Consider the following 23,150-nt stretch of genomic DNA (forward strand, 5'->3'; position numbering starts at 1 on the left):
TCACCTAGACCATGCGGTGTGATGGCACCACATTCAGAAGCTGTAAGAAAATACAACCTGCTTGCTCTTAGCTGAGAAACATTGGAGGGACCAGACTCCAGAGCTGTGGTCCTCAATAACCATGCTCTTCTCCTGCCAGTCAGTTGCAGCTGGATTAATATTCAGTACTGTATGTTTCTCAAGTCTAGAATCCCCTGCCCTTCTTATTATAGCCCAGGGATATGATTCAGCCTCATTAATTTTAAAACTGGCTCTGCTTTCCACGGTGTATTATTACTGTTAATTTGGCTGATATCCAAAGTGGCTTATACTGTATTTATAGCCGGTGGACATTTTACTGAAGCAATCTCAGTGCAGTACCTTGCCGAAGGGTATTACAGCTGCTGCTTCCCAGGATTTGAACCAGTGACCCCCCAGTTCCTAAGCCCTGTGCCACTGCTCCACACTGCCTGCCCTTACACTTTTTTTTTACTGTACATTGCTGGGTATGGGTATTGCACTGGAGCTATTCAGATGATGTATCTTGCTCAGGCAGTGTCTCACCTGGGATTTGAACCAATGACCTTCCTATTACAAACCTGAACCGTGACCACTGCTGCTTAATACATGATCTCATTTATTTTAACAATCTCTGTGCATGCATGTGAAAAAGAATAGGTATCTCAACAGAGGGCACATTTCATGCATATTGTGTTTTTAACTAATTAATTGGTTAATTAATTAGTTCTCGCTGTTTCATTAGACTGTACTGTCTAAAAAAGCTGTATAATGGTTACTTTATATACACAAAAAAACACATTAGAAGTCTCTATACAGAGTTCCACCTTTACAGTGTTGTGAAGTTTCAAAAGCTAATTAATATCAATTCCCATAATTAATAATAACAATGCATGGTTAAAATTAGTTGGGTGGATGGATGAACAGATAGATAGAACCTGTAACACATACTGACTCAACACATGCCCCTGTCCCTGAATAAATATGGTTTACAGCACCGTTCTAACTTATGCTCTGTAATTTGCATAACTAAAAGCAGTGTTCCACTATGTGTCTGTGTGTATTTGCAGGTGATTCAATTTCTCTAAAAGACGTTGTCACTAAATCATCTGGCTCTGAGGAAACCTTGATAGAAAATGTTAGGGTTCCGTTAGACAAGGTAGGTCTCATTGCTTCTGCCAGTCTTTCGAACATGATAATGTTAATGGTTATGTTGCACATATTTGATATACACATATTGAAAAGATGTCTATCTTCACTGTTTTCATGTAGTTATGCTTTATAGCTGGTGCCCTCCTGTTGACCTTGAGTGTTGTCACATGAGGCATCTTTTCAGACAGAAAAGTGGCCATCAAGCTTTATTCTGTAGTTGATCTTTTGTGCATTCCTGCCAATCGACTTCTCAGTCGTTCCATCAATGGATCTTTTGTACTGTACATCAGGCCTTTCATTTCCATGACATTTGAAAAATATTAATAGTATTGTAAACAAAGTTCCATAAAATTCTGTAAGAAAAGTAAAATTGCTGAAAACAAGATATCCCTTTGACCATCAAGGTGCTTGAAAAATCAAGGCATCCGATGGTTTCTGACTCTTAATAAGAGCACTCTGTTGCCCTGACATCCCTACAGATTAACCACACCTGTATCTGTTAGATGTAGTTTGATTTGACAAGAACGAGAATAACTGAATGAGGAGGTTGTGTTACCTATAGATCATGTTCTCACACAGTATGAGAGCACATATGCAACTTCTCTTCTCCTTCCATTTGAAGGCGCTTGTGTTAGCCGACAACAGCTCATTTAATTCCTTCATCTGCGGGACGGTGAACGGGCTGGGCTCTCCCATGGCGGGGCAGTTCGACAGTCTGTGTGCCAGTGGGGGAACGCAGGCAGTGTTCAGCCGGATCGCACAGAGGAAGGTGGCCGAGCAGGTAGAGTTAGCGCTGATCTGGAGCAACATGTGTGGGAGCCATTGATTTAAAAGTCTAACAAAAGCAAGAGTCTATTGATTTGACTGCTGTGTATATACAGATAGTTAGTAATGCATTAACAATCTACTACGTATGATTGAAATGTTCAATCAAGGGCACTGAAATTGTAAAACCAGATGAGTTACAATCAGTGTTTCCTGTCCACTGTGGTAGTCTGCTAATAAATGTTTAGAGGACTCTTAGCCCACATAGACATTGTAAATGATGCCCAAACAGCAGTAAGAAGCCACCATTTGGAGAAAAGAAGGGGTAAATTTAACCAGCCTCTCTGTACTTTCCTGTGCAGGTGTTTCTGGCATGGACTCGGGCTGCCTCCAGGTCAGATGTGGACTTCACCTTTCAGACCGCAGGCAACCTCCTGAGAGCATACCTGCCAGACAACCAGGAGGTTGTGGGCAACCTCTCCACAGTGGGCCAGCTGCTGAACAGCTGGATCACTGTTGTCAATGACAGCATACTGCTCTCCCTTAACCAGACAACTGGGGAAAATCTGTAAGTGCAGACTGACTCTTTTTGTTCATCTTCACTAGCTTATGCCTTTTTTTTACATAAATGAAAATTTATAGATGTGTATATATTACAGTGTAAGCTTCAAGATTTTTGTTAAAGCAGAAAGCATTAATCCTTGATAAAACAATGATAATAAAACATTAATTACAAATTGATATTTTATAAGTATATCTAAATAATGTAGTGCAGTGGCTTTTCATTTCTTTTTTATTTATTTAGGATTAATTGTACAAAACATTAAAGCTGACTTGGGCAATAGTACGTGATGAGACTGCTTCCTGTTGCATAGAAGCGATGTGTTAAAAATTCTACTTGACAAATTGCAAGTTCTTGTCTTCTACTGAAGTTTTCTCTTGAAGGGTCAAAAATTGCTTGTGTTTTGAACAAGTCTGCAAATAGCATTGTTAAAATACAGCATAGACTAAACCCCAAGTGCTCATATAAGGAGGACAGGTGGATCAAGAGACTGCAAAAGCAGATCAAAAATGAGGAAACAGCAAACGATGCTAAAAGGTCACACTGTTTCCTTCCTGCAGGTTCGTGGACCTGGGCTCTGCAGCGCTGGGCACTGCGAGAGAGCTACCTGGCTGGCCTTCAGTGCACCGAGCCCTCATGGGCAGCCTGGCTACTCTGCAGCTGTCCACTCAGCTACTGGACACCCAGGCAGGTGTGTGAGCTCACAGCTGTCCGTGTGGGGAGGGTCACACAGCAGCTGACTTGTGTTCAGGGTTAAAGCCACGGAGATGGCAGTACATGATATGTCCAGCACAAGTTCAATAACTTGGAACTAAATAACACATGAACGGCCATGTTAGTTACAACAGACCACAGCTGCTTGTTGGCATTTCAATCTTTCACAAACTGGATATGTCTTCCAAAAGTAAACTTTTGTGCCTAAATCCTAAAAAAAGAAAGAGAAATGTTAGATCTCCCTAGAAAAAGAATTTAATAGCTCTATCTGTGAAGCTGAAAACCTAGAGAATTAACCTAAATTATACTATCATGTTTCATGAGCCCTAATTAAAATGCCTAGATGTCACATAGGAAGTATATTTCTTGCCAGTGTATCTGATTTTAATACATGTAAATATGTTTATTTGAGTGTGGTTTGAGGGTGGCTATATGTATAATATTTTTAAATACTGGCATAAGATAACTATACAATGTTTTCAGAATATTTAAAAAATGCCGCAACTGAAATGCCTCTTCTGCTATTCTGAACTGAGTATCATTTCTAATCCCTCTCGATTAACAGACATATTAGGTCGCATGGAGGCAGTGCTCATTGAACTTCAAAAAATGATTCACTCTTTGATGAGTAATCAGTCATTTTCTGATGTCTGGGTTGGGACCATTCTAAACTCAACCACCGAAAGCATTTTGAAGGTGAGTTTGATTATTAATTCATTTTTTAACCCCATCTGCCTCACTTTTCTCTTCAAACAGATATGTTCAAACATTTGCTACACCTTGAAATGTCTCAGGGGACTCCTTAAGGCCAAGTTTCAAGTTTTTGAAGGTGATAGCCACAGTTTGATCCAGAGTAAGAGCCTAGAGATATACCTGTAAACTGAGGTTGAAAACTTGACTTTTGTACTATGCATTGTTTTTGTTGCGTTTCAATATATTGTTGATTTTATAAGAGACTTGTTAAGCATCATGTATTTATCTCCCTTTCACTGACTTCTGGGAAGAATTCTGTAGCAGAGTCTTCTCTTGAACTGTTGTTTCAAGGCATCTGTGTTCCAATAGGTTATACTGTCAGGGGAGCAGTGGGCCTGCCACGACTTTGTGACCTCCTGGTCGTGGTACTTTACCCAGCACCCCTTGGGGCAGCAAGACTGGGCCGCCTCGCTTTGCTCTCTGAATGGGTCTCAGCTGCTCAGCTCTCTCCAGCTACAAGTGGAGCCTCTCATTGACAGGGTAAGATGGGGTCTTTGCATTACCAAATCTACCATTGAAATGTACTTCCAGTGCACTTCCGATGATTGAGTTGTTCACATGGCAAGAACCTTGCACTTGTAGCTGACTTGTGCGTTTAGCGTTGGCAGTACTGTATTCCTTCTATATTTTACATAGCAATTGAGCTGCAGTATATGGCAGTCAGACCGGGTCTGAGGATGAGTATTTTTTTCAGATTTCTTCTAAACAAGTAGTTTCAAAGCTCTGAAACTCTCTTGGCCATCCTGCATTTCCTTCAAATGCATCCTTCTAAAACCACTTCCGGGCAATCCTTAACACAATCTGGAGTAGGAGAACCACAGCTAGAGGATGCAGTGTGGAGCAGTGGTCAGGGATCTGAACTTAGACCTCAAAGGTTATGGGTTCAGGTAAGACCCTGCTGTTGTACTCTTGAGCAGGATAACTTCACCCCTGTTGGTCCAGTGGAATACCCAGCTGTGTAAAGGGCTGCAGTTAAGGTGCTTTGGATAAAAGTATCAGCCAAATTAGGTAGGAAGGAATGCACTCCACAGATGAAGACCAAGGTTGATGATCTCAACCACATAATGTGCATTGATGCCTTGCATCAGGCAAAGAGCCTATCCACACACCAATTAGCTTCACCAGCTGCAGGCCTGATGCCATGAGGAATAAGCTTTCTTATACAAGTCCATTTGTTTACAAGTTAGCCATGCTTTGGGTAAAACAAAGTTTAGAAGCATTAACATAGCATGTCATAGAAAATTGTGCATTAATCTTTGATGCTACATGTAGTCATATCAATCAATACAATTATTAATAATTAATACTAATGCTAGTAAATTTAAAAATTGAATTGAATGTAAGAGAAAATAATCTTCCTGATTGTGCTTGTATAAGGTTCTAGTTCAGAGCTGTCTCTCTTGTCCTGAAGGTCTATCTGCTCCTGTCTGTGATCAATGGAAGTCAATCATTCGAGGTGACCGCTTCCCAGCTGCTTTCCGAGTGGCAGTCCCTGAGACGTTCCTATCTGCACTACGCTGAGGTCGTTGGGAGAGTGTCCCTGACCTTGGGCGCAGACTACTGGGCAGGCTGGAACTTGACCTTCTCCAACAGCTCTGTGGACTGGGCAGGCATCATCACGAACAGGTGAGTCTCGCAGAACCCACAACTGGTCTTTCTCATAACAGACATGTACACTAAACCCAATGGGACTGGAAATGTGCAATATTGCTAAGTTGAGGAAAGGGAGCGAAAAAAGAAAAAGCACACTCGAGTCTCTAAATCACTATCTCCATGTATAGCATATATAAACCTTTGGAAACACAGTGTTTAGAGAAATGATTGGCTTGCAAACCTAGGTCAAATATGTCCAAGAACAGTCACTCTGTAGATACATTTCTGATGGGATAAAGAAGCTGAGCGCTGTTGTTTGGGTTGTCTCCTTCTCCAGGAGTCTACAGGTGGTGGCGGAAATGGGCACAGAGCTGGAGCAGAGCCCCGTGTGGCCCACAGTGCTGCCATACTTCCAGGCTGCCTCCTGGATCATGGCGTACCAGCCCAATGGCACAGGAGCACCCAACTGTAAGCGAGGGAAAGTCGAGGCTTTAGACCAACACCGCCCAGTTATTCTGAACACAGTTACTGAGCTTGGCAGCGGCGGCGGGAGACTGATTCATGTTCTTTTGCTGCGGCCAGGCTCTCAGTCTTCCTTCCTGTAAGAGACTGCCTCCCATTCTCCATGAGTACACTTACTGGGTCATGCCGTTCGATCAGCTGGGTGGAATCTCCAGCGCAACACGAGCCAGGCCACACGAGTGGAAACCCAGCGGAAGTGCGTTAAAGTGGAGAATGGGAGGCAGGTTCTTACATGAAGGTGGTGGGAGTGAGGAACAAACTACCCAGACACTTTGTTGAAGACAATGTCTCAATGTCTTTGACCTCCTGATTTCTCTGTTTAATTCCTTCATTCTGTTGGTGTAGGACTTTCCCTTTGGCCTTGTGTAGTATCTGGTCATTCCTCTCTGGACTAATTCAATTCAATTTATTTTTATATAGCACCTTTAATTTCAGGGTAGATATATATTTTCTATAATGTGGTAACCATGATTGTACATGATATGCCTTACGGGTGCACTGTACAATTCTAGCATTTGCTTAAACATTTATATACAATATTTGTTTCATAGGAGGGGGGCAGCTTATCATTCAGCTTGCAAGTGAAATCTGTAGAGAATATATGAATCATTTCAAAATAAGAAAGCAAAGCAGGAGAGGAAAGAGGGGGTAGTCGTCAATGTGAGGCTAATGTAACTGAATATGAGCAGAAAGAGTAAGAAATAAGGAAATCATTTTGCATTTTCTGCCTAATATTATAAAGGAGTACAACAATAATAATGTGAGAACAAATTCTCATCAGTTTCCAAAAATATTCAGATTAGATTTCTGGTCTTGAGATCCACAAGTCATGTTTAAGACTGTTTTAACCTTTTAACTATAGGCACTTTCAAGAATGCAAGCTTGTCTCTCACCTGCAACGTGGACTTCAGCTGGAAACAGTTTGTTCCAAAAGTTCTGTCACTATCTGAAGAAATTCTCAAAAATTCATCATCGCTCTCCAGGTAAAAAATGTTTTTTTTTAAAAGGTAAAATCTAAATATTTTTAAATATTGTTAATGATGGTTGGTCAGTTGCTGATACCACTGCTACAAATATTACTTCTATTATGGATGTTGTTATTCTTCCAGGTTGCTTGAAGGATCTGCAGTCTTTCTGCAGAGCAGCTTCCAGAACTACGCTACGGATCTGTTGAAGGAGTATTTAAGACAACAGTCACTGGGCCAAAACACAACAAGTGAAGTCTATAAAAACCTCTTAGGAAGAGTTCTTCGTCTGTTGGAAATGTATAATCAGGTTCTGGCAAACATCACATCACTTGACCAGGTTAACAGCAGCCTGTCGCTGGCTCTCATACATAACCTCCTAGAGACATTCAGTCTTAAACCTTTGGAGGCTATCTGGCTGGAGGGGCATTCCAATATTTCCACCATCATCGGCAGCATTTTACAAGCAGCAGAAAATAACCAACATCTGCTCTCAGGTTTGATGGTTGAATTATTGAATGATAGCATGCAGTCCGTGAAAGAGCTTGATGCATTGATTGAGAAATGGCTGTCAAGAGAGGACAGTCTATTACATTCGCTGTCATTTGGCATGGGAAAAATACTGCTTCGGTACTCCTACATCCTGAATCTAACTGACCTTGCCTCCTTGCACCACCTTCTTCAGCCCTTCATCCAGACAAACCTGAATACATCCAGTACTGGTGAGTTTCTTTTGAACATCTTCCATGTGGTCAAACAAGTGATTGAAGCTCCGTATGACCTCCAGGTACTTGTAGAGGGATACCTCAGACAGCTGCAAAACCTTCTCACCTCAGCTCTGTACATGAACAGTGGGATCCTGATCCTAAGCCCTGATGTGCAGATTGAAAGTAATGTCTCTGTACTGCTCAGCTCTGATCTCAAGAAGCTGGCCCAGCACATTCTCCCTCTCCTCTACGCAGAGTCTTTACAGAACTTCAGCAATTCTGACAGCTTGAAGACCATCTTGCAGCACTTTACAGAACTTCTGCCTGGGACAGTTAAGGAGCAGTATGAGCAGCTGATCAAGGTAGTGACCTCATGCACAGAGAGCCAGCTGAACTGCTCAGTTCTCCTTAATGAAACGTCACACATCCTGGCTGAGGTAGCAGAAGCTTTAGAGGAAGTTAACAATGGAAGCCTGTCCATTCTGCTCAGGCAAGCCATCCATGTCAATAACTCTTTCTTCAGCTTTGATCAACAGGGAAACCTGTCTCTCATCTTCACTGCAGAACTGATTTCCATGCTTCTTCCTTGGGACAACTCTACTAACATGTCATGTGCACAAACGACAATAATCCAGACACTCACCTTTCTTAATCAGATTGCAACCTCATCTAATTTCAGCTTGACGTCTCTACAGCAGACACTAGAGTCATCAAACTTCAACATAACTGAACTCAACACCATTGTTCAACTGCTTGGAGCTTCCAACGTGTCTGAATTGGTATCAAAACTGAACAAGATTGTCAGCATTCAAGAGTGTTATAATCTGACCTCTAACAGCTCCCTGCATTGCACTTTGAAGCTCATTTACAATGTGTTCGATTTCCTTGTAGCAAAACCCATGCCAAAGGAAATAAAAGACACATTCTGGACTGTGAGATACATTCTGGAGATTTGGATAAAAGAACTCGACAAGGAAGGTGTCTTGGCAAAAAATATAGAAGCTATTTCTAATTTTACCTCACTGTTGTTACAGGAAGGACTTGAAGTGAACTGGATCAGGCATACTTCTCAATCAATTGTCAATACATTGAAGTCAATAAAAATCAACTTACAGAAGCTGAGCATAGAATCTCCAGGGGATTTTGATACTGGGATTAAATTACTGGATGAGTTAAATCAACTGTTCATGAATGGAACCTATCCTTACTATAAGATAAACAGCACAAACCACAGCAATCTGAGCATGAAAAATGTCACACTTTACCTAGAAATAATTGAATGGTATCTTAAAAAAGTGGAGGATATAACTCTCAGTACGAACATCTCTGGGAGCCTGTATCCATTTTTCAAATTGACAGAACTGACCTTATCTGAATCTTTTTCAAATATTCAGTTCACATCCAGTATTATTTCTGCTTTTAATAAGACAAAAGGCTTGGTTGAGTCCATCCAGCTTCCTCTTGATGAATCAGACCTGAGATCGGTCATAAAGGTTGTTGTAGAAGCTGTCTTACCACAGCTGCAGTTATTAACAGATCAGATTGACTCTAACCTGGATTTCCTAGGAAACATAGCACAGTACATGGGACAAGAGATGCTTAATTCTACATTGGTAGACAAGGTTGCTGACTTTGTAAAGATTATCAGGAGCTTTTCTAATGTTACTGACTTGTGGCTAGAAAACAGCCCCTTCACCTCAGCAATCTCTCATCTCTTGTTCAAGAACGACACATCTTTCAGTCTTCTGTCCCAGCTGACAAACCTGGAAAACACAGTCCGAGCAGTGGAGCCTCTTCTATCTGCTGAACAAAGAGCCCATCTAAATATTATTCTTGAGGTTTCACAGATGGTGAAAAACCTGGCATCTGAGACAGGAAGTGCAGGGAAGTTTAACAGCACAGACATTTCAAGAGCCATATTGGACCTAGCCAATGTCCTTGTGAACATCTCCAGTGTCTTCACAGGCCCCGTGCCTGAGTCTGTTGTCAGGGATGTGATGGATGTGCTGCAGGGCTCCATGCTTCTGGCCTCCCCGTCCTCAGAGCTGGACATTGACCAGGCGCGCAACCTCAGCATTGAAGTCATTGGGAAAGTGGAGAACCTGGTCAGAGCTCTGGCCCCACAGCCAGTCTCATCTGTCCTGCTGCACATGACTCAAGCTGTCAGGATATACCTGGAGACCATTTCTCAGGCTGATCCCTCCGATGTGTGGAATCAGATGTAAGTATCACTTTGTTAGACTTAAATTTTTGTAAATAAGCCTTTATTGTGAACAAGCATGTGGAATTGTTTGGATGAATGAGGGAAAATACAGTATAAAAGATTATAACTTTTGAAACATATGGCTTAGCATCGGCCCTATTAAGTGAGAAGCAATATAATTTCTGTTGTGGAGGGGGTTTAGAATATTCATCCCTATGAACATCACCTAACCTGTCTGACATGAAAGAGGAGCATAAGACACCTGCTCAAACCTAGTCAACTGCAAGATGCCATTCCCTGCCTTTTCATTCAAACTTGTGTTCGTCTCACTGGTGATGGGACTCCCATTATCTTTCACACTCAGAGAATTTAACACTATATTTTATTAGATAGAGAGTTAGATAGATAAGATAAGACTTTATTGATCCCAAAGGGAAATTAAGGTGGGACTTAATAGGATGCTTTTTCATTGTTGTGCATTGATAGTGTGGTGATAATCACAGTTTGCTTAGAACACTTAGGTCTTGGAATCAACTCCACACTTAGGCACCATTACAGTCCAGCGACATGCTGTCTAGGTTATCTAGTGTATCTAGACTGTGACTCCCGTATTTCTGTATGTTTGAAATACACCCTGATCAGTAATCCAGGTTTTCCTGCCTTGTGCCCATTGCCAGCCAGGTTAGGCTCTGGCTTACTGTGATCCTTGATTGGACTGGGCCATTGAGGAAAATGTTTGGAAGGATTTTTTAAGGGGGACTTTTTCCTTTACTGTATGTCACTGTGCAATGAGCAGTAAGTTACCAGTCTTTACGATTGCAATTAAATTTGATCTGCAACTACAAAACAAGCACAGATGAATGGAGGTACCAGTTATATTTCCCTGAAACAAACAATCACAGTTGTTGTTGCAATCAGTACATTAGTCTGATTGCCAGGAACTGCTTGTCTCCATTATTTATGATGAATTCTGAAAAAAATGTTATGTGAATTTAAAGTGAAGCAACAGCAAGGAATGTAATATAGAAATGTTGGGAACTTTGGCAGGCTGTTCACTGCTTAAGGTTGTATCTCAGGATAATATCTGTCCAAAGACGGGACTATTTTGGTAGCTCTGATGTAGTGTGTTTGTCACTATGAGCACAACTGGCAAACTAGAAATCTCTCAATTGCATCCATGAAATACAAATGTCTTAATATGTGCAAAATACGACAAGTTCTTAAAGTTCATTTTCTAGCTACTGTTTGTTAATGTGTTATTTAACCACTTTTCTTGTATGATTTATTTCAGCATTTTTAATGACACTCATCAGAACATATCTGGTTTGGCAAATTTTGTGCTGAAGATCTCAGAGTTTTTCAAAAATGAAGCTCAAAGCAGAAACATTCAGCAGGTTCTTGTAGAAGGATACCTCAGACAGCTACAAACCTTCCTCATCTCTGCTCTAAACATGAAAACTGAGCTCCTGATTCTCGGCCCCTATGTCCAGTTGGAAGGCAATATCTCTGTGCTGCTCAGCTCTGATCTCAAACAACTAGCCCTGCGTGTTCTCCCTCTCCTCTCCCCAGAGAGTCTACAGAAGCTTAACAACTCTTCTGACAGTTTGATGTCCTTCTTTCAAAGTTTTACTGTACTCCTGCCTGGGACAGTTAAGGAGCAGTATGAGGAGCTGATCAAGGTAGTGACCTCATGCACAGAGAGCCAGCTGAACTGCTCAGTTCTCCTTAATGAAACGTCACACATCCTGGCTGAGGTAGCAAAAGCTTTAGAGGAAGTTAACAATGGAAGCCTGTCCATTCTGCTCAGGCAAGCCATCCATGTCAATAACTCTTTCTTCAGCTTTGATCAACAGGGAAACCTCTCCCTCATCTTCACTGCAGAACTGATTTCCATGCTTCTTCCTTGGGACAACTCTACTAACATGTCATGTGCACAAACGACAATAATCCAGACACTCACCTTTCTCAATCAAATTGCAACCTCATCTAATTTCAGCTTGACGTCTCTACAGCAGACACTAGAGTCATCAAACTTCAACATAACTGAACTCAACACCATTGTTCAACTGCTTGGAGCTTCCAACGTGTCTGAATTGGTATCAAAACTGAACAAGATTGTCAGCATTCAAGAGTGTTATAATCTGACCTCTAACAGCTCCCTGCATTGCACTTTGAAGCTCATTTACAATGTGTTCGATTTCCTTGTAGCAAAACCCATGCCAAAGGAAATAAAAGACACATTCTGGACTGTGAGATACATTCTGGAGATTTGGATAAAAGAACTCGACAAGGAAGGTGTCCTGGCAAAAAAGCTGGAAGCTCTTCACAGCTTTACTTCACTGTTGTTACAGGAAGGACTTGAAGTGAACCGGATCAGGCATACTTCTCAATCAATTGTCAATACATTGAAGATAATAAAAATAAACTTACAGAAGCTGAGCATAGAATATCCAGGGGATTTTAATACTGGAATTCAATTACTGGATGAGTTAAATCAACTGTTCATGAATGGAACCTATCCTTACTTTGAGATGAACAGCACAAACTACAGCAACCAGAGCATGGAAAATGTCACACTATACCTAGAAATAATTGAATGGTATCTTAAAAAAGTGGAGGATATAACTCTCAGTAGGAACATCTCTGAGAGACTGTATCCATTTTTCAAAATGACAGAACTGACCTTATCTGAAATTGTTTCCAATATTCAGTTCACATCCAGTATTATTTCTGCTTTTAATAAGACAAAAGGCTTGGTTGAGTCCATCCAGCTTCCTCTTGATGAATCAGACCTGAGATCGGTCATAAAGGTTGTTGTAGAAGCTGTTTTACCACAGCTGCAGTTATTAACAGATCAGATTGACTCTAACCTGGATTTCCTAGGAAACATAGCACAGTACACGGGACAAGAGACGCTTAATTCTACATTGGTAGATAAGGTTGCTGACTTTGTAAAGATTATCAGGAGCTTTTCTAATGTTACTGACTTGTGGCTAGAAAACAGCCCCTTCACCTCAGCAATCTCTCACCTCTTGTTCAAGAACGAGACATCTTTCAGTCTTCTGTCCCAGCTGACAAACCTGGAAAACATAGTCCGAGCAGTGGAGCCTCTTCTATCTGCTGAACAAAGAGCCCATCTAAATATTATTCTTGAGGTTTCACAGATGGTGAAAAACCTGGCATCTGAGACGGGAAGTGCAGGGAAGTTTAACAGCACAGACATTTCAAGAGCCATATTGGACCTAGCCAATGTCCTTGTGAACATCTCCAGTGTCTTCACAGGCCCCGTGCCTGAGTCTGTTGTCAGGGATGTGATGGATGTGCTGCAGGGCTCCATGCTTCTGGCCTCCCCGTCCTCAGAGCTGGACATTGACCAGGCGCGCAACCTCAGCATTGAAGTCATTGGGAAAGTGGAGAACCTGGTCAGAGCTCTGGCCCCACAGCCAGTCTCATCTGTCCTGCTGCACATGACTCAAGCTGTCAGGATATACCTGGAGACCATTTCTCAGGCTGATCCCTCCGATGTGTGGAATCAGATGTAAGTAAGACTATTTTAATCTACGTGCAATGATATAGTACAGAAGCGCATTGCTGCCACCAAGGAAAAAAAATCCTCACCTTTATCTCGAAATTACGAGAAACGTATCTCATACTTACGAGAAAATTATCTCGTAATTATGACTTAGTATTTCTCGTGTACTTTATGCGCTCACGCGATAGCACAATTGTCGTATAATACCTATATCAAGTAGGTAGCTACGCCCGCATGAGTAGGCTGCAAAGGAACACGTTAAAGGTTTATTCCATGCTGAAAAGAGAAAAAAAGAAACACAACATTTGGGCTGTGAGGGCTTCACAGCTGAAATGTCGTGTTTCTTTTTTTTTCTCTTTATTTATCCCATGCTTTTTTCTCTTTATTTATTCCATGTTTATTCCATGCTGAAAAGAAAAAAAAATGAACACAACATTTCGGCTGTGAAGCCCTCACAGCCCAAACGTTGTTTTCTCTTTTCAGCATGGAATAAACCTTTAATTTATTCCTTTAATACTATAGCGCTTTCAGGTTCTCGTGGGTTTGCGCCATCACAGCTCCTGCCTCAGGTTGGTCCTCCACTGCTGGGGCTCGAACCCGGGTCTCCAGTGTCACTATTCACAGTGAAGGGCGGTGACGTCACTGCACTGGCAAGCGGCTCGCACAACCTGTAATGTCGGCTGTGTCTGTTACAATACCTATATCACTACGTGCGGACTTACAGTTTTAAGCAGTGGAAGTGATTGCACGCGTAACTGTTCATAACGGAACCATCAATGCTTTGATCTTTAAATCCCCCAAAAAATGGTCCTCATGCTTGTAATGATTCTGTTCATATTTGCTAAAAATGGCCAGATTTCATTATGACTAAACCCCAGTCAAAATCTGTACAAATTCTGCAGCGCCGGACACAATCATTAAACCGAAAGTGCCAGCCAAGTTCACTGTAGCTTCTACATGTGTTCAGTGCACCACGTAATGGGTTGTATATACACTGATGTAAGCATTGCTATCTCGTAATTACGAGATAATTCGTTATCTCGTACTTATGAGATACGTATCTTGTAATTACGCGATATGGGGGCATTTTTTTTCCCTTAGTGACAGCAATGCTCTTTCGTTATATAGAAACATACATCCAAGTTTCTTTTTGTCTACCTAGAATCGTTTGATCGCTAATATGCTAACTGTTTCTTTTGCTGACTTCATTTAGCATCCTTAACGAGTTCTGGCACTTTTTATCTTTTAACAATACTGGAGAACTGGATTTGAGTTTCATTCAGAATATCCCTGGCATTTTCTTGGATCACAGCAAAGGTACGTAGCTCTTGCCACAGGAAAATTATTATCCAGTTATCATTTTTTTCCCATCTATCCATCCTTTATTAGAGAGCCATTAATTCCAGGTAAGCTTATCTCAGAAGGTCATACAGGGCAGGGCTATGCCCTGGATAGTCACAATTCCAAGAGAGGACACACACACAGTGCCAGTTTAGAGACACCTGAGTCAGCCTGACCAGCATGTCCTTTGGAGTTGGGAGAAAACTGGGGCTCCCGGGAAACTTCACATGAACAAGGGCAGAACGTGCAGTGGTACATTGCCATTCTCCATTTGTTTGACATGTTTCAACTTATTTTATTGATGATACCACTCAATGTGAAGTTGAGAGAGATCAGAGCTAAAGTCTCTAAAGAAAAAAATCATTATATACAATGTTTTGAAAGGTTATATATGAGATCAGTACTACAGCTCCTTATACTGATAGGGTGGAAATTATACAGTATCTTCTGAAATTTGTATGCCAGAGGTGTCCATGCACCAAGATTGTTCTGTGAGGGGAGTTTGACTCCAGAGTGAAGGAGGTTCCAACTGGCTTGACCTCGGCCATTCAATCTGTCTGAATCCAGGAGTGTTTTCCCTGTGATGGGTCAATTCACACACCATTCAGGATTTAAAGGCAACAGTTTCAAAAATGTATCCTGTTTCCCCTGGCAAACCTCGGTTTTCATCATCAGTTACCATGCTTAATGAGTATAGCCAACTCGAAGGAGGACATATTGAAAACAGGGTACAAATTTGCTCCTTAGTCAAATGCTGTGCGGAACGAAGTGCCCTAACCTGTCTGATAAAATGCTAAAACAAGATCTTCAGTTCTTCATTATTAAAGGTGTCTGTTAGTTAATGTTAACTTTGGTACCCTGCCCAAATTCTGATCTGAGTTTGAATTTTCTTATGTTCCTCCTTAATTCGATTGGTGACACGGTTTCTCACACCTCCACCTGTGTAGCAAGGCTACTGGTGCAGAGCTCACCCAGGTGATGGTGGTGGGTGAACTGAGTCCCCTCTTGTAGATCAAGCACATTGGCATCCTTTGAGAAGAAAAGTGCAATACAGAAACATACAAGTGTTGTTTTTGTTCTTGTCTTTATTAAATTGTTAAAATATTATCACAGTTTATTGGATTTTCTAAGAAATATAAAACAGGTATTTACCTGATCACATTAAACAAAACAATCATGCAGTTACAAATTCTAATTGTCTTTGAAGCTATACTCTTATGAGCAGATTTGTACAATCCAATAAAATTAAATTTCATATACGTGTATCTGTTCTGTTTGATAATTGTCCTACTGTATGTATTTCATTGTGAATTACATGTTCTCTTCACTAAGCCAAAGTGTAAGCATTTCATAGTGAAAGACTTGGTTATATATATTTAATGGATTGTATGTTTAAAATCTCTTTTCAACAGTAATAATTAGAGAAGAACTGTAAAGCTTTTGTACTTCTGTATAATTATTTAATTGTTTTGTTTGTCTTGAACAGGAAACACTGTCTTCAAATGGAGAGGTGATTACATGCTAGACATGAATATGTCCACTGTGATCACGATCATTGAGAGGGTAAGCTGTTCTTTACAGTACGCTGATGTACAGCATGCAAGACACACAACATCAGATTCTGCCTCAGCCTTCACAACTGTATTTGTTCATTTAAAAAATAAAACTTCAGGACCCATAATTTCTAATAGGCCAAAGGCAAAGAAAGTGTCATTCATCAACATTCAAGTGCAGTGACTGCATCTGGGTTGTCATTGGTATTTAATAGGATGGAGGCATGCAAGGGTTCATCTGTTTTTTATTTTGTTTTACTGCTTTGTGTCTGCAGGTGCTCATAAGTCATATCTCCAGTGAGAATGGCAGCAGGCTGCTTCAGGCTGTGTTCCCTGCTTTGTCCTCTCTCTTCCCCCATGGAGAGACCTGGACTAGCAGCCTCAATGAATCACTGCTCCCTGTCCTGCTGGACATCATCACTGGAGCAGACCATCAGGATTCCTGGGAAACGTGAGTTCAAAGTGCTGTGCCAATTGTCTTGCTACATCTTTGCAGAGGGAAAATAACTCTTTTCCTATCCAGGTGGAGATAATGGAGGCCTTAATGATTATTACTAATTAATTTGTCTGAAGTCTCTTACATTTGCACCCATTTATACAACTGGGTATTTCACTGGGACAGCCTTGCTGAAAGATACAACAGCTGTGTGTCATACAGGACTTGAACCCACAACCATCCAGTTACAAGTTCAGATCCCTGACCACTGCTACATCTTTTGGGGCTACTCCATCACCCTGCATTTCCAACACAATATGAGCTGGCATGATGACGCATGATTAGACATTTAATTGATCTAAAGTACATATTTATATAAAATAATTTCTTCTAATCAGGTTTCATTTTTAAATGGATTTTCTGTTGATCTCTCTCATTTGGCTATAACTGACCTAATTCAGGGGTTCTGTTCCCTGGTCCTGGTGACCCATAAACCCACAGCTGCTGGTTTTTCCAGCAACCCAGCTCTTTACTCAATCAAGTCCTTAACTGACCTAAAGGAGTGCTTGACTGGAGCCTCTGAATTAGTTTTTCATACCCAGATGTTGGGGATCTTAATTTACTTATGAAACCCCCGTAGTTAAAATGCAACATTTAACATTTGAGGGAACTGATTGACAAGTACAGGGATCAATTTAATCCTCTTATCAGGTCAGTTAAGGCTTCCATGATGTAACTGGAAGCCTGTAGGTGGGGGATCCCCAAAACAGGACAGGGACCCCCCTGAACAGCCAGGCTGTCCCAGATCCCACCTGGCCATTTGATATTCTGATTCTAATCCACAGCTGCTGTGTGTGACCCGCCTGTGTTAGAATTGAACCCGAAGACAGCCGTGTGTTTGTCCCAATCTCTGAGCTGTTCTTTCTGTGTCAGGCTGGGGCAGTTTCTGAACTACACCCTGTCCATCCTGAGGGACACTCCCGCCTGGGGCAGAGTGCAGGCCTTCTTCTCAGCGCATATGGACATTGTCAAGCTGCTTATACGCATCTTCTGCGCAGAAACAGGTGATCCCACACATCAGAAAATATTCCAGTAATGCCGTATATGTCATGTGCTAGTATAACAATAATACTAAGTAATAAAGACCTTTTACAAGCCTTATAAGCAATATCTTTAAAACATTACCTCATGCATCAGTTGTTAGAAATATCTGGAAACTATGCATGCTCTATCACTAGTGGAAAATTATGTGCTGGATATGCTTAATAAGAAATAAGAGAGAGCTACCAACACTAGCAGCATCACCACCTCTGAGCCTGGTCAGTCCTGGGACTGGAGATGTCAAAGGGACGTTTGCTACTGTAAGTGGTGTAGCTGGACCAGAATGTTCCATTGGTGGTACCGTTTCCTCTGCACCCGGGTTTCCAAACCCAGCTCCCTACTAAGGTGCGGTCTTTCCGATGTTAGACTGAGGTCCTGACTGCTTGAACATTAAAGATCCCCTGGCACTCTTTGTAACAGAGGGGTGTACTGGTTAAATTCCACCCTGGGCTTACACAATCCGATGTCCCTAGAGGTCTCATTAATTCAGTTGGAATTGGAAACAGTGCCTCACTTATCCGCCTGATCGGCTTGTGTAGCCGGGATACAGGTGCATCAGGGGAGCTGCCCTTCAGTGGCGGTGGATGAAGTGGGTCACCTCCTACATGTAAACTGCAGATATGATTTATTATAGTTCAAGTAGGGAACTGCGTCAAAATAAAGAGCAGGTAAAGGTTTTTTCCATGCTGGAAAGAGAAGAAAAGAAACAATGTTTCGGCTGTGGAGCCGTGTCTTCTTCAGTTGACACCCGAAGAAGGCTTCACAGACGAAATGTTATTTCTTTTCTTCTCTTTCCAGCATGGAATAAACCTTTTTCTCGTTCCTTATTTTTAATTAGTTAAGATTAATGATTGAATTTTGATCTAAGCATTGAAAATAATAAAAACATTGAAAATAAGTGAAAAATCCCCGATCCCTGTTACCCCTCTCTTCAGAGCTGCATGACAGTTTGAAGGAGGCGCTCGTAAATCTGACATGTGAGGTTCGACAAGCCATGGGCTCTGCTGGAGCGAATGACACAGGCTGGGCAGGCTCGGTCCTTCAGGCAGTGCTGGACACCAATGACATCATCAGACAGGTAAGGCTCACTGTGCAGGATGCCATTACGTCCTCTTGGAAGGGGAAAGATAGTTGTGAGCTGCTCTGGAGGGCTGCCACTAGGAATCCTGGCTTTGTTCTTTCTGTAGAGCTCCTTGAGTTGGTCTTGAGTAAAGGGCAGGTGAGATAACTAACTCTTAGAATACCAAACATCTGGAGAAATTCGGAGCCGACCTCTGAATGAAAACAAGGACACGGGAAAACTTTCTTTTCTGTGGGACTTTGAAGTCAGCCCTCCCACTCAGTCCCAGGCACCATTATCTTGATACCTTTATTTTCGATCTAACCTGTTTGTGAATAATATCCCCAGTTCTGGAAACGCCCTGCTTAACAGGGTGAAACAGTGGAGGGAGCAGCGTCTCGTGTGTCAGGCCAGCACGGCGTCTGTGACACCTGGATTTCTCTAGTATTCCGGGAAAGAGAAAATGGGTGAATACAGCTGTTCATCAGTCCAACCACAGCTTTGTCAGCAAAGACAGAAGGCTAACCAGGGCTGGAGTTCAATATCTCTGTTACAACCCAGGTCTTGTTCATATATTCAGAATGAATATTTACAATGAATGTATTGAGCAGGATAATGATCAGAGCTGCTGCTTCACAACATTTTGGGTCCTGGGTTCGATTGTACCATGGGGCACCTTCTGTGTGGAGTTTGTCCTCAGAACTTCCTGTGTCCACTGTGTTTTCACTGTGTCTCCTCCAACCTCCCAATACCAAGTGTTGCTAGGTTAATTGGCGTCTCTAAATTGTCCATTAGTGTTTCCTGCACTGTACTGCTATCCTGTCCAGGGTGTTGTACTGCTTTCCATCCTGTGCTTCGAGATTGCTGTGACCCTCTTTTGAAATAAATGGCTCTCTGATAATGGAGGGGTATATTGTATTGTAAACGCATAGGTGTGTGCTGGAGGCTGGTGAGGTAGGTGTTCACTATATACTTTTTGTACAATTCCCTAGGCAACACAATTCAATAAATAAGATGTGAAATCTTATATCCCTGATAAAGTATCATCCCTCTGTTTTTATATCCAGTGGCTGAGCCAGTTACACTGGGTATTATACTTTAACCATACACATTTTTTGGCCTGGTTTTGTCAGCAAGCATTGAAGGAAGTTGTCTCCCAATATTAGGGTCATCTATTTCACTGTAAGCTGTCACAAACACAGACTGAAATCTGTGTCAGATCTTGTAGAAGACCCTATGCGATGCGGTAAGAGCTGGAGAAAACAGGAGGTGTGGTAAAAAGGAACACACAGGGGTTTAATAGTGCAAAAAATAATAGTGACAGTCCGTGAGACAGTGTACGGGGAAGACAAAACGGCATCCAAATCCAAACGGGTCTAAGGGCAGGTCAAAGCACAGTCCGAGAGTCCATCAACTAGAAATCCATCCTGGGACGCGACAAAGTTAAAATCACCGGGAGGGGGGAGCACACGAACAAACGAAACATGGAGGTCCAAGGGTGACGGGGCGAGATCCTCCAGACCCCGGGCTCAGGAAGCGTGAGGTGTCGGGGATGAGGCCTATGCCCTCAGGAGACGGACGTAGGGTTTCCTGGTGCTAGGCGGGCCTCGTGACATCTTACCCTAATGATGAGCCCCGAGGACTGGAGGAGCTGGTCTTTAAATAATAAAACTAAAAGGGTACACCTGGAGAGCTTTATCACACGAACAATAATGGGAGCAGTGGAGCGCCCTCTAGGGAGGGATGTCGGGCGTGACAAAGCTGTCTGTGGTTGGAATTGTATGGCAATGTGTCGTCTTTGCAGGCTGGGCTGACAGCACCAGGGGTGAGCTGTGCAGACATTGCCAGAGGCAATATCAGCAAGGCACTGGGGATCAGCGACAGCAGGGTGGAGCTGTGGTGTAACCGCAGCCTTGGCGTTGTGTCAGAGAAGGTCCTCTCTGTGTCCAGTGGCATCAGCCAGCTCCTGAACCGCACTGTGAGTATGCTCTCTCTCTGCATGACCAAGATGCTCACAGCCCTCTCAGGGGAACATTGAGGCCTGTATTCAGTCTCCAGCTGTGATCAATGTTTCTGCTTCTGTAGTAAAACTGCATTTACCAATACTCTATTGGAGAAAAACATTTAAACTCCATGTAAAGCCTGATCGACATCCTAAAAAAATAAAATGACCATTTTCTTCAGTGTACAGTATAGTTTACTTATTAAAATGTATTAAATGTTAACAGGAATGCTAAGGAGCTGTATTAAAGTATTTGTGGAACAGTTTTTTCCACTAGTTTCTGTAATATTGCACTTCCATGTTAATTCCACTAGATAGCAGTGTAGATCAACAATTTATAAAACACAGCTTCTGCACTGAAACGTGTAGGTACTGAATACAGTCAGTGAATGTGTGTGTCACTAGGTGAATCACGTTCTGTTTCTCTTCCTGCAGAAGGTCGGGATGATCGTAGTAAAAGATGTCAACATCACAGCAGCAGAGCTAGTGAAAACCCTGCAGACCCTGTTCTCCTCAGCCCAGAATTACTCGCTCAGTGTCAGGCAGCTCTACAGGGATCTGACTGAAGACTTGCTGGGCTACGGAGCCACAAACAACGCCAGCAACAAAGAAGAGCTGAAACGTCTTTCAGCCTCCCATGTGTATGATAGACAACACTTCTCTTCTTCCTCCTTCATTCCCCTTAGTCTTCTACCCCCCTACTGTACACATCCATCCAAACCTGGGTTGGGGGGGCCTATTGCCTGTCCGGGCAAGCAAGGGGCGCAGGGCAGTCCATCCCCAGGGCAAACAGACACGCACACACTCACTCACACCAGGGCCTGTTTTCCCAAGCCAGTTTACCTACAAGTATGTCTTTGCACTGTGGGAGGAAGCCGGAGGACCCAGAGGGGAATGTACAAGTCCACACAGATAGCACCCCAGGCCCACAATTGAACCCTGTGACCCAGTACTGTGAAGCAGCAATACTCCCTTACACTCAGTCTTTATATTTCATTTCTGGGTCATTAATATATTTATGAATTCATTTGACTGAACGTCTATCTAATTGACAAAATATCTCGCTCAGGGGTACAACACAAGTGCTCTAGTCTGGATCTGAACTTGCAAATTTTCAAGTCCAGAGCCATAATTCCTACTCCTTGTTGACTGCCTTATAGGCTTTTACAATGACAATAATAGCCATGTCTGTTAATTTTTGTAGCTTTAATCCAGAGTTCTTTTGGAACCATGATTGCTCATGAAAAATATTTGCACCCATAGAAAAGCCATGCACACACAGATGGAAACTACTGCTCAGATCAATCAGCTACTTCCTTCTTTTCCTTCAGCACTTTGGCTGTGTCATCCATTCTGAAGCCCTTACTGAACAACACTGCAGCTGTCCCGGGGATGAGAGTCTACCTGGACGCATTGGAGTGGATAGTGAATTACATCATCCAGAACAGCAGCACCTGGGAGCAGAACTGCACCTCCCTGCATGGTCAGTCAGCAGCTTGTCTCACTCTGAGACACAGTTCTACACTCCACTGTTTGTTTCAGTCAAACTCAAAGAAACAAACTATTTACAAAGATTATTGTAAATTGAGTGTTATAACGATGCTCTACTACACAGTTCAGAATTATACCTATGTTTGTTTTATAACTGCACAGCAAATTATTTAAGATAAACTGAATAAACTGAAACAAAATTTTGATATTTAAAATACAATCTGATGGCTCACGGAGAAAAACTAACTTCATAATGTGAATCACTTTCTCAGACAGATTTCATTATGATTTGACAGTAATACCTATGTTTATGGAACATGGTGATGGTATAGATGACATTGTTTTCAGAAAAGACAGTACACTTAAAGTTTCTTTTATCTTTTTTCAGGTAACATGAGGGCGTTTTCCAAGATCTGGAGTTCTAACGGCACACAATTTGAAGACGCGCTTCTTAGAGCTATTGTCACCAATCCAGATTTTACTACAATGTAAGGTTTCCTTCCCTCATTTCATCACTACTGCTTAGTGTGCTGCACACTGTTCTAACCTTAAGCACTGTGAATGAAGCATTCATTGCATAACAGCGATTTAGGACATTTTATTATTTTTCTTTTCATTATTTTTCTCCATTTTAAGGAAACAACCTGACTATGCCCTTTCTGGGGAAATAGTTTTAAAACCTTACCGTATTTTTATTTTAC

The 23,150-nt window shown here is 42.0% G+C and overlaps 1 protein-coding gene across 5 annotated transcripts in view; it reads left to right on the forward strand.

Moving 5' to 3' along the window:
* Window positions 1-23,150, forward strand: part of abca12 (ATP-binding cassette, sub-family A (ABC1), member 12) — an 86,599-nt gene that overhangs the window by 21,035 nt on the left and 42,414 nt on the right. For 3 of the 5 annotated variants that reach the window (XM_069197085.1, XM_069197086.1, XM_069197087.1), the window contains exons 10-29: window positions 1,068-1,156; window positions 1,772-1,930; window positions 2,277-2,482; window positions 3,037-3,167; window positions 3,756-3,886; window positions 4,253-4,423; window positions 5,355-5,569; window positions 5,874-6,004; window positions 6,921-7,041; window positions 7,168-9,951; window positions 11,225-13,471; window positions 14,679-14,782; window positions 16,293-16,369; window positions 16,635-16,810; window positions 17,729-17,859; window positions 18,832-18,974; window positions 20,761-20,934; window positions 21,394-21,599; window positions 22,290-22,441; window positions 22,838-22,937. In XM_069197085.1, coding sequence (XP_069053186.1) covers window positions 1,068-1,156; window positions 1,772-1,930; window positions 2,277-2,482; window positions 3,037-3,167; window positions 3,756-3,886; window positions 4,253-4,423; window positions 5,355-5,569; window positions 5,874-6,004; window positions 6,921-7,041; window positions 7,168-9,951; window positions 11,225-13,471; window positions 14,679-14,782; window positions 16,293-16,369; window positions 16,635-16,810; window positions 17,729-17,859; window positions 18,832-18,974; window positions 20,761-20,934; window positions 21,394-21,599; window positions 22,290-22,441; window positions 22,838-22,937 — 7,648 coding nt within the window. The remainder of the gene's footprint in view (window positions 1-1,067; window positions 1,157-1,771; window positions 1,931-2,276; window positions 2,483-3,036; window positions 3,168-3,755; window positions 3,887-4,252; window positions 4,424-5,354; window positions 5,570-5,873; window positions 6,005-6,920; window positions 7,042-7,167; window positions 9,952-11,224; window positions 13,472-14,678; window positions 14,783-16,292; window positions 16,370-16,634; window positions 16,811-17,728; window positions 17,860-18,831; window positions 18,975-20,760; window positions 20,935-21,393; window positions 21,600-22,289; window positions 22,442-22,837; window positions 22,938-23,150) is intronic. The other 2 variants (XM_069197089.1, XM_069197088.1) reach the window with 2 other exon arrangements.

This window comes from Lepisosteus oculatus, chromosome 12, assembly GCF_040954835.1.
Source record: "Lepisosteus oculatus isolate fLepOcu1 chromosome 12, fLepOcu1.hap2, whole genome shotgun sequence".
Classification (NCBI taxonomy): domain Eukaryota; kingdom Metazoa; phylum Chordata; class Actinopteri; order Semionotiformes; family Lepisosteidae; genus Lepisosteus; species Lepisosteus oculatus.